We start from the raw sequence: 14,775 nt of genomic DNA, 5'->3' as shown, positions 1-14,775 counted from the left end.
GCAGTTTGTCAACCTTCAATATTAACCAAAAGCGAAGATGTTTTGTTTTGTCCTATCCATTACTGTTTATAAGAGGGAGTAGCCTTGCCTATTTTGTGTGTGCAAACACTACAGCTGACAGGAAACAGAAAAGAATTAATATAAGTGAGAAGTTGGCTTGCTATTTTAAATTCCACTTTACAGTTGAACTTTCACAAGGAACAAAAAACAAACAAACAACAAAAAACCCAAAACTGTTCAAAACCAGGTTATTCAACCATCACACTGTTAAATTATCTAATTTAAAGTAGTGAAGCTTTGATTATGTTCTGTTCTAACGATACACATATCATCTTGACCTCATCTCCGTAGAACTTTTTAAAAATGGTTGAAAGACTTCAGCTCTCCGAGGCTAGTTAGCTAGAGAAAGTGACATTCATCCGGGCAGCGTTTCTACAGTCATACTAAGCACTCCAGGAACTGATGTATTATTCACTTAACCACCAATAAAAAGGTTAAATAAACAAATCTGAAAACTAAATGTTTTTGAGACTAGCATAAACAAGTGATTCCCTGTACTTTACATACTATACTGTCAGTTCCAGCATAAACTAAAGTCGAATCAGATAAACTATTACTCAACATCAAACTTTAAAATGCCATTGTTAGTGGCACTGTTACCTCAACTCAGAGCAAGTAAATAAAAGTGACTCACTGATCAAAATCAAACCTAGGTGATGCACGGTGAAAATCAATGATAAAATCTTAGCCCCCTGCTTCCTAAGAGCCCAGTAAAAGACCCAAATCCAATTCACAACTTTCATCAAACCTGCTGCTGGCCCTTTGGGGGACATGCATTCAGGTCCCTTGTTTGATGTTACTGGAAATAACACCTTGGCACTCAGACTTAATGAAGGAAGGTGGACCACAGCCTTAGCATTTGTTTCCAATTCAAATGCGTTCACCTTACCATTTTCCTCATCATACCTATATTTAGTACTAAATAATTACCGCTTACACAGACAATGATCTTAAATGTGAGGGGAATTTTAGAGTCTGCTGAAACACATCATAAAGGGCATCTCATGAAAATTTGGCATTATGATTTCTGGTCCTCATTTCTTAACCAAATCAAAAGGTGCTTCAGCATGAGCCCTAGCTAAAGCCTACGGAAGAAGGAGATACACAGCATGACGTTTTAGGACATTCTGAAAGACCCTGTACTCCAGACTTACTCACTGAGCACTCCTCCTCTCTCCACTCATCTGTTCACTCCTGGAATATAAATGCCCCACCATGAAACTGAGTGCATTAACTCGGTGGCACTGAGGGTTCAGCTCCTGAACAATTCAATGTATTAACTCCAGTGGGAAGAAGGGTCTTTGGAGAAAAGAATATTTATTTGGCATTGGTGTGTGCTAGGAATCATGCTAAGCTGCTTTACATTTATTTTTCTCATTTAATATTCACAACCCTATTATGTAGATTCTACACAACTGCTTCTTTCTCTACTATATCAAACTGGAAGGTAAGCAGGTGTAGGACAGAATGACCGTAGCCCAGAGGTATAAGGCATAAGAAGGGCAGACCGTGCACTATGCTCAAGCATGGGTCTCTGTGGAGCATGAGAAAGGAGGAGCCCCAACGCGCCGGAACCTGACAGTGGAAAATTAGGTCACCTGTGAATGCGTAGTGTGTGTGTGTCTGGGGTCCAGCAGAATCCAATTAGGGCAATCCTTCAGATTGTCACAATTGTGCTTAGGCCCAATGTAAGTCTCAATCTTTCTACACGTAAAATAGAAGTGGACTAAACAATTAGAGTAAATTTCTGAGTTTCTTGGATAGACCATCTCTATAGTCAAATGAATACAAACTGAATTACTGAATATGTATCAGAGACAATCAACATTCAAATCGAAAGTTTACCAATGGATGCGTAGACATTTTTAGATTGAAAAATGCTCATGTGATTGCTTCAAATGTTTTATTATATGCACATATATTTTTTTCACATAGATACATACCTTGGTTTAAAAGAACCAAAAAGTAACCTAACAGATGACATCTACCTAATGGAGTATTTCCACTCCCCATATATAGTGAAAACCTATTTTGTAGGCCTTTCTCTAAACCTTAGATCGATTTTAGCGGTTGTCAGGGACTGAATGTGTCCTTCCCAAATTCATCTGCTCAAGCCCTAACTCCCAGTGTGATGGTACAGGAAGACGGGGCCTTGGGAGGGCATTAGGGTTAGAGGAGCTCATGAGGGTGGGGCCCCCAAGACGGGAATCGTGCCCTTGTAAGAAGAGACACCAGAGACGCCTGCTGCAGCCACTCACTGTCTCCCCCACACACGCACAGAGGTCACGTGAACCACACAAACAAAGAGGGAGATGGCAGCCTCCTACAAGCCAAGAGAAGAGGCCTCAGAAGGAAACCAACTTTGCTGGCACCTTGATCTTGGAATTCTCAGTCTCCAGACTGCAAAATAAATTTCCATTGTCTAAGCCACCCAGTCTATGGCAGCCTAAGCTGACTAATACAGGGGTAGAGAACAATTTAAATATCGCCTACTGTGCTTGCCTCGGCATCACATACACTAAACATCACCTACTGAATACCCTTGTTTTAGAGGAAAAAAAGTAAAGCGCAGAAAAAGAAAGTGAATTGCCTAGGTTCCAACCACTTTTTTCTCCAAAATTTAGTAGTTAAAAAATATCATTTCTCTTTTATATTCATTCTATTACTTAACAGATTTTAAACACAAGCTATCTGTTATTATAAAATAAAAAGCAGCAAAATAAATTTTAAGTTCAGAAAATAATCTGATAATGCATTTGTTTAAAATTAAATCAATCAAATGGACTTTATAACAAAATGATCTCTCTTACTTCTGGTTATATAAAGTCTTTATCATCCAGAGATTTCCAGAGGACACCTCAGCTCACTAAATGAACAAACCTTTGGAAAAGGCAAGCCTATTTCACAGTGAGGTCCAGTGTGTGGAATTCCCCTCATAGTTTAATCCAGCTAATTACTTTTTAATTAAGATAATAACCACAAGTGGCACTTCCAACTCCAAAGCCCTATGGAATTCTGTCCTATCTCTTGAACAAACTATATTATCAATGATTTAACCCAACTGGCTCTCTTGATAGAATCAGAGCTTTTCTCCTAGACTTGTTAGGGTTTCCCGAGGGAATAAACAACTCTTGTGTGCCCGGCTTAAGACTGCTTCTCAAAAATCAACAAATATTATTCTCATTCAAAACAACAGCATAAAAGCAGTTTCACTGACTCACAAAAGGATTTCAAAGGTTCTATTAATAAATAACACAACATGTAGTTGTCACTCACAATGTCAGGCCTTTCTTCCAAAACTTGCATACAGCTCTTTAATTCAGCCCAGTTTATTTTATTAAATACCATATTATGATTTTCCCCATTCAGATTCCAACTAGGCTTCTTGTTGAGGACATGGAAGGAAAACCTAATTATTGCTGCTTCAGTGCATCTAAATTTATTTCATTACCAAAGTCAACAGAGTAGGGCTAGATACTGCCACAGAAAGGCAGCCAGATCTGGAATGTACACTGCTTTCCTCTACGCTCCCCCTCCCACTTCAGCCCTCCAAGTCCCATGGCTGGAAATCATCCTCATGTTTTTCATCCTCACATTTTTTTAGCCAGGATGTACTAAAATTAGATGGGAACAAAGGACTGACATTTTCGTATCAGAGGAGGGGTTAGGAGGAAAATGTGAACTGGCAGCACACACTCTCGTCTACATTTAGCCGCCTCCTCCTGCCGGCTCCCTCATCTTTGCAGCGGTAGGAAAGGCAAGAGCAGGGGAACTACGACAGAAACTGCGCTCCTGTTCGCTATAATCACTGATACGAATAAACTGCTTCACGGTAAGTATGCTAATGAGGAGCAATAAGTACAGTTCATGGTCCCCTTATTCAACCAGAGTTTTCACAGTGCTTTCTAAGCTCCTCAGATAATACCCAGGATATGCTAACTGATGGCTCATGTGTAAATTTTTAGGTATTTGGGCAAACAAATTAATAGATTCGCTATGCTTACAAAGCTCCTGGCTAGCATGCACAATAAAGATCACTAACACAGTTACGCAGTCATAATACATATTTAAAAATATAACAGAAGAATTTATCACGTCTTCAGGATGGGCCACGTGAAAAATGAAAAAAAAGTAGATTTTGGTTTTTTCACATCTTCGTCTAATACACTAGGCAAGTAATTTGCAAATATTTTAAGGCAAAATATCCTGGTTGTCTTTCTTACAACGGTATCAGCATGACAAAAGTACATTCTGCCAGCTTCCACATCCTCGTTTTTGAAGTTCTTCTCCATAAAAGCAGGATACTGATACAGTCATGTCTTGGGAATTATTCCTATCTTTTTAATTTGGTTTCCCTGGGCCTGAACTACAGGTCCACACAGGGACAGCTCAAAATTCAGTCAAAGAAGCCCTTTTAATGATTAGTCTAACGCACTGTGTTAGAAAGGTTTTTAAAACTCAGTAAGTACCGACTCAAGCTCTCTTGTTTTCTGGTTACTGGAGCCCATCTTGACATCTAAGCTGGAAATGAAGGATCTTTCAACAACACCCCAGGAATTTTGCTAAGGTCATATTCAGTCATTCATTAGGCTTCTTACCCTTGCTTTTCAGAGTTCCATTGTAGAGCTGATTTTATTCAGCATTTATGTAGCCTGTGGGCTTGGGTATTTGTCTGCTTAATGTTGAGTTTCATTTCTATGCCCCTAACATAGGAATCCATCAATTGACCAAAGAATTTCAAACTATTCTTTTACTTTTCTAACAAATTGCATGGTGTGTATGAAGAATAAATTAGCATTAATTTTCTTGAATTAACTGTTAATAAAACATGCTCATGTGCTCCCCCTTCTTCTAAGGACATCTCTGTTTCCTGCCTAACCAAGAGAAATGACCAGGGTTGCCTAATTTTTCCCCACTATGCAATTGTCCCTCAACCTGCCATGTTCCTCGTCTCCCACTGCCGAGCTCTAGGTAACAGGCAGTCTCCTTCCAGTGAAGTGTACTAGACAAAATGCCTTTCAGCATCCATCAACATCCCCCACCCACAATTAGCTAAAGAGGTCACTCCTGCAGAACACAAGACACTTGGGCTCTTGCTCTCAAAGCAGAAGGCTGTCTCTGGCTCACAGTGCCAAAAACAGGAACTCAAACCCAGGCCTCCCCACAGCAGTAGAATGCTGGCCTGGAGAGCAAGTGATTTTTCACATTTGTGTATTTTTTCACTGTAGGCTATTGGACACACACACACACACATACACAAATATATAAAGTAAAATTATTTAAGAGAACATAAATCAAAGTCCATTAACATAAGCAGGGATAGTCTATTTCTTTGCATACCAATTTAAGGAAAATTATTTCAAAGCCATATAAAACTTAATTACTAATATAGGGTCCTTAAAAATGAAGGTTTCTATTATGTGCCAGATGAATGTGAATGAAGGTCAATATATAGTACTGCATTACGGTATCATAGAAATTTAAAAATAAATAAATGAATGGAAACACTTTATTCATACAAAGACTGAAAGTCTTTTGTATATGTTTACCTCCTTCCTTCCCCCCAAATAAATGGAAAATTGCATGCTTATCACAGATGAAGAAAAAAGGCAAATTCACTGCTATTACAATGGGGGAAAAAATCATTCAAGGACAGTTTGTGCTTATTTTTAAATGGCTTGAGTCAAGCTGCCAAGAGTAGTATCAGGTTTGATTCTTATGTGCATGAATGCCAGTCCCAAAAAGCAACTCTAACTTGTGCACCTGGCATAAAACAAAATGTTCTGAAAACTTTCTATTTCTTAATTGGTGTAACCCGCCCATTCAGGCCTCAAATCCCTTTGGACTTGCACACGCACTTCCTACACACAGAAGTGGTCCTGTTATGCAGTAATAACATCATAATGAAAAGCAACAATTCTGAGCCGGCTCCACAGAGAAATCTCGTTTGCATTTCAAACAAGTTTCCTCAAAATAAGAGTGTCTTTTGATGAAATAAAATTACAATTCCAACTTCTTACCCAGAGAGAACAGCATTCACTACATAACTACTGCTCCCTTTTGTAACTGCGTACTTTCTTTCAGTTACCCACGTGTTCATATGATTTAACAAAACTACGTTTAACAATAATGCATTTATGACTTGCTTTAGTTACTTGAGGACATTTACTGACCTGGTTTTTAAAGCATAGTATTATTTGAAAATACTAATTTATTGTTAGCATTTTTGGACCTTCCATTTGTTCTGATTTCAACCTCTGAGAGGCTGGCTTCCAGCAGGATTAAACTGATAAGGAGATGACAACCCCCTTTTCCTAACCTTATAAACAGCTCCACAATTCCTAAAAAAAAAAAAACAAAAACATCATTCATCTTTGCAAATGGATCAAACATACGCCCCATGATAGTGACTCAACGAGCTTTTCAACAAAGGCCCATTCCAAGCTCTTACGGAATCAAACCCAGTGTCTCGGTCTGGTTGCCCAGAAAGCCCGTTTTGTTAGATCAGTGCTTTAAAACAGCAAATACTTAAAATTCTAAAAAAGTGCTTATATACTATTATCATATTTAAATTCAAGCAATATTAATATAAAAAACAACAAAAACCAGATCTCAATAGGTTATAAAACTATTCCTATGTTTCTATGGCGTAAGATCCCATGTCTAGTTTGTAAAATCAACACAGTGTTTTTAAAAGTTTAATTACATACATTTTAATTTCTCACTTTTTACATGTTAAAAATTAAATCTTTTCAAAAAAAGTTATTTGTTTTGAAAGTTTTTGTACAAGTCATCTGTTATCTTGTGCAGGTGTTAATCTTAATGATTGATTAATGATGATCTAAATCAAATCCTCTCCCAACCCCTACTCCAGGGCAAAAATGAAAACAAGGATGTAATGCTACACTTACTCATTACTGGAGTGACATTTGCCAAACAAACAAAAATTCTGTTCGTTCTGTAACCCAACAGGCCTAAAAGTTGAAGCTCGTCAAAAATTATATCACTTTTTAAAAAACTGATACTGTGAGTCCAATATTAAAATATTAGCCCAAATACAAATCAACATTAAATATTAATATACCTTATCTTTTCAAAACCGTTAAGCAGCTATTTCTATTACTAATTAGCCCCCACCTAGAACATTTTTGTCCCCATATCCCTCAGGGCTCATGTGTGTGTACATATGCATAGATACATATATAAAACTTACACCATCCTTTCAGAGGAAAATGACACAGTTCAGTTCTTGATTAGGCAAGTCTTTGAAGACAAGTAGGGAGATGGTGAAAAGCAATGAAGGATGAGTCACTGTTCTCCTAATCCACAGATCAACATTGTCACCAGGAGCTGCAGAGCTCCTAAAAATAACTGCCCAACTTCTCTAATCTTATTTTCTAAGAACCAGTCGTAGTTCCCCAACTGAACTATAAATGCCATAAAGGCAGAGATTTACATCCGGGAGGCAGCATGTGTTAGGGCAAGAGAATGGGTTTGAGTCAGACCCACAGAAGACGCCTGGTTCCATCCCGCACTAGCCGTTTGATATGTAGAAACAGGAATAAGTAATATATGCCTGGAGAAGATATTGGGGAGATTCACTAAGATAGTAAGACTGAACATAGTGCTAGCATATTTACAGCAGCCCTTAGGTGTCTTTCCTTCTACTTTCTATTTATCCCTCACAGTGTGTACAATTCCATCAGCCACAAAATACAAGCTCAACTAATGTTTCTTGGTCAACTGATACATTTATCTGATTTTGTTTAATTATATATATGAAGGCTAGAGGATTTTCTTAGAGATTAAATAATCTTTTTTAAATAACCACCATTGAACCCCAAATAGCATGCTTAGTATGTTTCATAAATATTCTAATAAAATACTACAAAAATTTAAGTTGTTTTGCTGATTCTGGCCCTAGAATAGTCAAATCTTAATAAAGAGATATGCTCAATTCAATTTTACCAAGGTTACAAAAATCAAGAATACATGCTGTCTGTAGATTCATTTACTGCTTAAGTTTTTAACTGTTTAGCAGTTACAGGAAACTTTTTTAATCAAAAAGGAAAATATTTACATTTCAAATACAAAAGAAAATTTTAAAGGATTCTTGGTTGATCTCTAAAGCTCAACCACTTACGTGCTCAGGACTTTTTTTACCAACCCTTTATAGCTATTCAACATGTGCATCCTGTGCACTCATAAGCATTTATTTGCACTTGCATTTTCTGTGTCAGGTTTACTTTGATGTAGAGCTTCTTAAAAAAAAGCTAACTGAAGTTGTCCAATGAAAAGTCTCACGTTTTTTGGAAAACCAATGCTGCTACACTGTTTCCGGATCTGCCTCCAAAGTTGAACTTGGGTGTTGGCAATTCTTCGAAAAGTTCAAATCCTGTCAGACAAAATTAAATACTCTTACTAGGGATTAAATCTCATAGTTAAGAGAAGTTTGCATTAACAATATACTTTCAAACCCTTTATAAAACTATGTGATTCCAAACTCGAAATCGTACCTGAATTTCATTTAATGATTTTTTAATTCTACTGTATATGTATATAATAAGTGTTTATACCCAAAACTTGGAATTGAACAAGGAAGAGATAAGACCAAAAACGAATTGCAGAAAAGAGGCTTTTCCATCCATCCATTTCCTCAGGGCACTTCTTGTTTATCATCCCTTCAGCTCTGCTTCTCCTTAGACGACTGCACCATCTCTTTTGTAGGAAGCAGCTACCATGTGTTGAGTTCTCACCACGTATGAGACACTGTTCTGAGTGCTTTATATGTACTAATGCAATTGATCCACATCACACATATAAAAGGACTTCCTACAGAAAGAGTAAATAACGTGGAAATAAAAACGAATCTGTGAGATAAAAAAGTTCTGCAGATGGATGGTGGTGATGGTTGCACAACAACGTCAATGTACTTAATACCACAGAACTGTACACTTAGAATGTTAAATGGGGGCAGCCGGTTAGCTCAGTTGGTTAGAGCCAATGCTCATAACACCAGGGTTGCCGGTTCGATCCCGGCATGGGCTAGTGTGAGCTGATCCCTCCACAACTAGATTGAAACAAGTACTTGACTTGGAGCTGATGGGTCCTGGAAAAACACACTTAAAATAATAAAAGCTTTAAAAAACAAAAAAGGTGAAGTGGCAAATCTTATATGTATTTTACCACAATAAAAGAGTTTGTAACCAAAGATCAAGACCCAAATTGAACTAATGAAGAGTCTGGGAAGACAAGGAACTACTAACTTTCAAAGTAGTACATTCTGGTTTTTAAAAAAAGAATAACCTGGATTCAAAAGTCCTGGGTTCAGGTGCCGGCTCTACCACTTACTAGGTGAACGATATGCTGTTCAAATTACCTCAGCAGGATGCTCAGTTTCTATGCAAGGAGGGTACCGATATCAATGCCTCTAACTGATAGTGATTTTGCAAAGATCAAAATAAAATAATGTGGCATTTTCCTAAACTATACAATAAAATGGAAACTTAACGTTTTATTATTTTGTTTTAAAAAACGAAGACAAGGCTGGAAGGTCACTCCCATTAACCATGTTTCCCTCAGTGATGGACTCTTGGTTTGGGAAATTTTTTTCCTTTGGAGGGGTATGTGCATTTTCTAAATTTCCATGCCTTGAGCTCGAGCTCGAATAAGTCTTATAAACAGAAAAAAATGTTAAAAGGGATGTATATTATTTTACCAACTGGCTTTTTTAATACTTTGCTTCATAATAAATTCTAATTCATATTCTTAATCAAACTTCCTCAAATCTTAACAAATAACTAAATAGGAAAATCTTCATTAAAAACTGATCATAGAAAATTATTCCAAAGAAAGACAGGCCTTTCGATAACATGATATATTTTAATGCTGGAAAATGGAGCCACTGTGGTGGGTTCATGGGTACACACCCATATTTGTTTCCGAAATTTTACTTATGCTTAAAATATTTCATAATAAAAATTATCAAAAGAAAATGGAGCTGTCTGTGAATTTTCCAGGACTAATCTTTTAACTCCCTGGATTAACTCTACAGAGCTGAAGTTATTATAGTTCAATAGCTAATACACCAAAATATTAAAAGTGGATGTATTCCAGAAATAGATAACAAATGATTTTAATTATTTTAATCTCCAGAAATAGATAACAAATGATTTTAATTATTTTAATCTATATGCTTACGTGTTGGGGTTGATATCTTTCCACATTTTTCATAATGAATCTGGATTACTTTTGTGGTAAAATAGGATTTGGGGGTTTATTTCAGTAGTTTTAAGAAAGTCAAATTCCTTGGACATCAAATTAGAACATCCCAATATCTGGCAAATGTTTCAAGCAATCTTCACCAAAACAAATGACAACATAAAATGTTTATATATATAAAAAGAGGGTTGCAAAGGAAAAATGCAAGATTCATTTCAACAGTTTTATGAACATTTATGTTTCAAATAAGAAGCAAAGAAGCAATCTTTGCTTCAAAGATTGGTGAAGCAACCTTTATTCTACGCAAAAGGGACCATGGAAGCCAATCTTGAGAAGCTAGTGACAAGAGCCTCAGCAGTGACACAAGGCAGTGTATTCTGTTAGTGTCCTGGATCTAACTCTAGGAGAGGCATGCCTACAACTAAAAACAAGTCTTTTATTGTATATGATTATTTCTTTAACATTTCCTGTTGCAACATTTTGCTTATTTAAATTCTGTATCAAGCTCTAAAACTGAACATGAGTTAAAGAATTTACTCACTAGTCCAGGGACACAGACACAGTTTTAAGCTTTCTTTACCAGGCTAAAGTCTGTTCCTCATTATCAAAGACAGACAAATATGTTTTTGTCTGGTGGTTCCAGGGGTAAAAGAGAACACCTGTATTTAAAAACCAGTAAAGGAACTTGTTCTACACAGTGTAACTCAGAGTATTTATTAAAACTGTCAAGCTTCAGGAAGAGGGAAAGACTATTGATACGGGGCCTCTACAGTTCTAAAGGAAACAAATTTAACATGGAAGATAATAAAATTAATGGCATGAAATAAAAGACAATAAATCACATATAATTCTTGTTTTCCAGAGGCAATAGTAATGAAGCCACAGTCTGACATTTCAAGCCTCAAACACTTTAGGTTTTACATTATAGAGCCTGCCAAAGCCACTGCATGCACACAAAAGGACGTGTGTTAAGTGTTTTCCCTCCTACTGCCTAATCCCTTATTACCAACAAGAAAACAAACTCTAAGGTAAAATGCATGCGATACGGTGATAAATCCATTTCCCATTAGCTTGTGACAACTAAGGTTCACAATTTCACCACAAATTTAGTACCATATCATTTATTAATACTCCCTAAAACTTCCTCCCCTTCCTTTAAAATAACTTAATCCTAATCTGAAAAAGAGTCTAAGGAAAAAAACAAGCCAATGTCTAGTTATAAATTCTCAAGATACTTTCCCAGTCATGCCTGTGCACTGCATGAAAAAACTGGCTGGTAAAATAGTCCTTAAACATGCAAGGGGGTGGCTGGTTTGCTCCGTGGTTGGAGCGCAGTGCTCCTAACACCAAGGTCACCGGTTCGATTCCCACGTGGGCCGGTGAGCTGCGCCCTCCACAACTAAGATTGAAGACAACGGCTGGGAGCTGAGCTGCGCCCCCCACAACTAGATTGGAAAAAAACGACAACTTGACATGGAGCAGATGGGTCCTGGAAAAATACACTGTTCCCCAATATTCCCCAATAAAATTAAAATTTTTTAAAAATTACTTTAAAAAAAAATGCAAGGAACAGTACGCCAAAGAATTCAAAATATTTGCGTACAGATTATCGATTCTCAATCCTCACAAAATCCCCTTAGTAGACACAGCACCTATTAGACTTTGCTCATGGGGCAAAAAAAGGATCCTGTCTTGGCATTGAAAATCTTTAAAAAGGTAGAGATTTCTGCAAGAATTAATAAGCAGCACTTCTACTATCAACTTCCTATATTTCATTTCTGTGCAATGTTAAAAATATTTGTTCCATATACATACTGAAAATAAGAAGACAAATCCTAAATATCTAAATGACTATATATAAAGTATCTATAAAATTAAAACTCTCATCATTAAGACTTTAAAAAATACTACTTCCATTTGCGTTATTACTGTTTACTATTCTTCCTGATTACTAATATATCAGTGCACTAAAGTCAGAGGCATATATGTGCTTTCTTTGTTTGATTCTCTAAGTAACAGATTATACAGCTTAAATAAAGAACTTAATTTTTATAGGCTCATAAATTTTAGTACTTAACTACCGGGATTTCTTGGAAATTTTTAAAAAGGACTCTGGATCTCCACCAATATTATTTCTTTGTGCTTTGCATGTACAGTGAAGAGTATTACCAAGGTTATTAACAGAGATGAAAAGCAGGCAATTTCCACAAACAGGAAAGTAAAACACTGTAACACCAAGAAAAAAAAATCCCTATTTAAGTGCATTAAACCTGAGATAAGCACACATTTAAACAACGTATAGCCAATTACCTTCACTGAATTCATTTAGCAACTCTTCCTTGGTCCAATTACATGAGGTTATTAGAAAAAAGCCTTTCACTTTCAACACCCTGGAGAGAGATTTCACATACTGCTTCCTCTTCTCAATTGCATTGTCAGGATTAAGGCTTATGGCGTCAAATGTCCCTTTGTCAATACAAATATGAAATCCAGACAGCTTTGTGGAAAGATTCAAAAAGTCTTCTACCTGTATTAAAAATCAATGCTTATGTGAGAACAATTAACACACAATCTTTACTGAATTTAAATGACAATCTGTAAAAAGTTATAGATAAAAGGACCCGTTCATTATGATGGCATTTTACATATAATAAACATATTTTCAACTTTATAGCTAACTTTTATGTGCTTCATTCCAAGATCATTAAAGCTAAGATTAGTAAGAGAGACTAATAGTGTTTCCTGGACATTCCAAATCTCTACAAATTTGGAAACAAATCAAAGCCAGGTGTACTGCCTAATACCAGCACAAAATAGAGCTCACAGGCCTAGTTTATGACACAATTATTTCTGTAGAAAAGTAGAGTATTTGATATATTCTTAAAAATAGCAAAAATTATCTGGAACTCAGGTCACTGGAAATATGATGATTTTAGCTGATATTACTAAGTTGTGTGACCTAAAGTAAACAAGGTAAATAAAAGCTGTTTTGCCTTGACTCAGCAGCTTACAAGGCAACTAATGGGTATAACGAACGGCATAAAGCTTAAAAAATTAAAGGATTATTCAAACTGTAATTACTTAACTTTATAAATATCTTTCACTTTAGCATTTGAAAGTCATACATCAACATTTCATACATTTTCAAAAACCTACTGATATATTGTAAGCATTTGAAATAGTGAGCTGCCTCAATTTCATAAAATATACAAAATAATTTGCCAATAAACTTAATTCTGAGAAGCTACTTTGAAAAATTAAGCAATTAGCTGATGATTATTTATACAAACTTAATAAAGCAATCATACGCAGTGTATTATCTAAAATTCCCTTACTGTTCGACTTAAAAATGTGGACCTTACGTTTATATATATTGGAACACGGGTTTTCCCCTCCGTCACACCTAAGTATTTATTATACCTGAAGCAAAATAATCCATCATAAAGAGCTAAGTTTGGAGAAGTTCCTATCCTAAATGCCTGTATGAAAGTACACATTTATTCAACAAATATTTTGTAGACACCTATAACATGCAAGGACTTTTCAGGCCCTGGGAATAATACAACAGCGAACGAAAGAGGGAAGGTCCCTGTATAAAAGTATATCTTATGTTCTCTAGAGGGAGAAGCAAATAATAAATAAGCTAAATAATGTCAGATAAAGTGCTAAGAAAACAAAAACAGAATAATGAAGACAGTGAGTGACTGGAAGGAGAAATGTTTTGGAAGAGGTGGTCAGGAAAGGCCTCTCTAAGAAGGTAACGTTTGAACAGAGATCAGAACGACGAGGATGAGCCAAATGAGCTAAGTAAGACCTGGGGCAAGACGACTGTAGGTAGAGAGCAGCTGGTGTTGACGTGTTTTAGAAGCAGAATACACAGTTTTTATATAATTTTAGAGCTCAGAGGAGAAGCTTAAGCTAGAAATATAAATGCAAGAGACATCATCTCCTCCCAGACCACAAAAGTAAATAATCTTTGGTGGATTATGCCACTTTATGCATTCATAACTTTTTGATCTAGTTAATCCCAAATTAGGTATTATTTGTGGGTGTTTGCAAACACGAGAGGGGAAGAGGAAGGGAATGCACCCACTTGCACCCAAAGAAAAAGAGAAGATAACTTTCCCAAGCTGACTAGACTGAAAATTTTAATAGTTACTTAAAAATGTTTCCTTTTGGATTATTTATGATTGATCCTTAAATAGTAAATATGAGTTCAAATGATGTCAGCAAGTTAATATACTTTAGAAACATTCAAACTTTGTAACATTTATTAGAAATAAAAATAAGTTACAGTAAATAGTTACCTTCAACTTAATGCTAGATAAACCTTCTTTCTCTATAATACTTCCAGAAAGCTGGATTGCAGAAGGAGAGTAATCAATTCCAGTAATATTAGAAAAACCAAATTTTGCCTAGAGACAGAGAAATAATTTTATACTTTAGTTTTTAAAAGTTTTAATACACTATTTTGCCTAGGAAATAAAATATTGT

General features: G+C 36.1%; 1 protein-coding gene across 7 annotated transcripts in view; it reads right to left on the bottom strand.

The window, feature by feature from the left end:
* Positions 1-14,775, bottom strand: part of EEF1AKMT2 (EEF1A lysine methyltransferase 2) — a 69,999-nt gene that overhangs the window by 38,390 nt on the left and 16,834 nt on the right. For all 7 annotated transcript variants that reach the window (XM_033129856.1, XM_033129857.1, XM_033129855.1 and 4 more), the window contains 3 exons: positions 14,589-14,696; positions 12,592-12,808; positions 8,365-8,455 (listed from right to left, as the gene is read on the bottom strand). In XM_033129856.1, the coding sequence (XP_032985747.1) occupies positions 8,365-8,455; positions 12,592-12,808; positions 14,589-14,696 (416 nt within the window). The remainder of the gene's footprint in view (positions 1-8,364; positions 8,456-12,591; positions 12,809-14,588; positions 14,697-14,775) is intronic.

The sequence above is a fragment of the Rhinolophus ferrumequinum genome, chromosome 16 (assembly GCF_004115265.2).
Source record: "Rhinolophus ferrumequinum isolate MPI-CBG mRhiFer1 chromosome 16, mRhiFer1_v1.p, whole genome shotgun sequence".
Lineage (NCBI taxonomy): Eukaryota > Metazoa > Chordata > Mammalia > Chiroptera > Rhinolophidae > Rhinolophus > Rhinolophus ferrumequinum.
The sequence above is the reverse complement of the archived record's forward strand: the minus strand, read 5'-3'. Positions and strand labels throughout refer to the sequence as shown.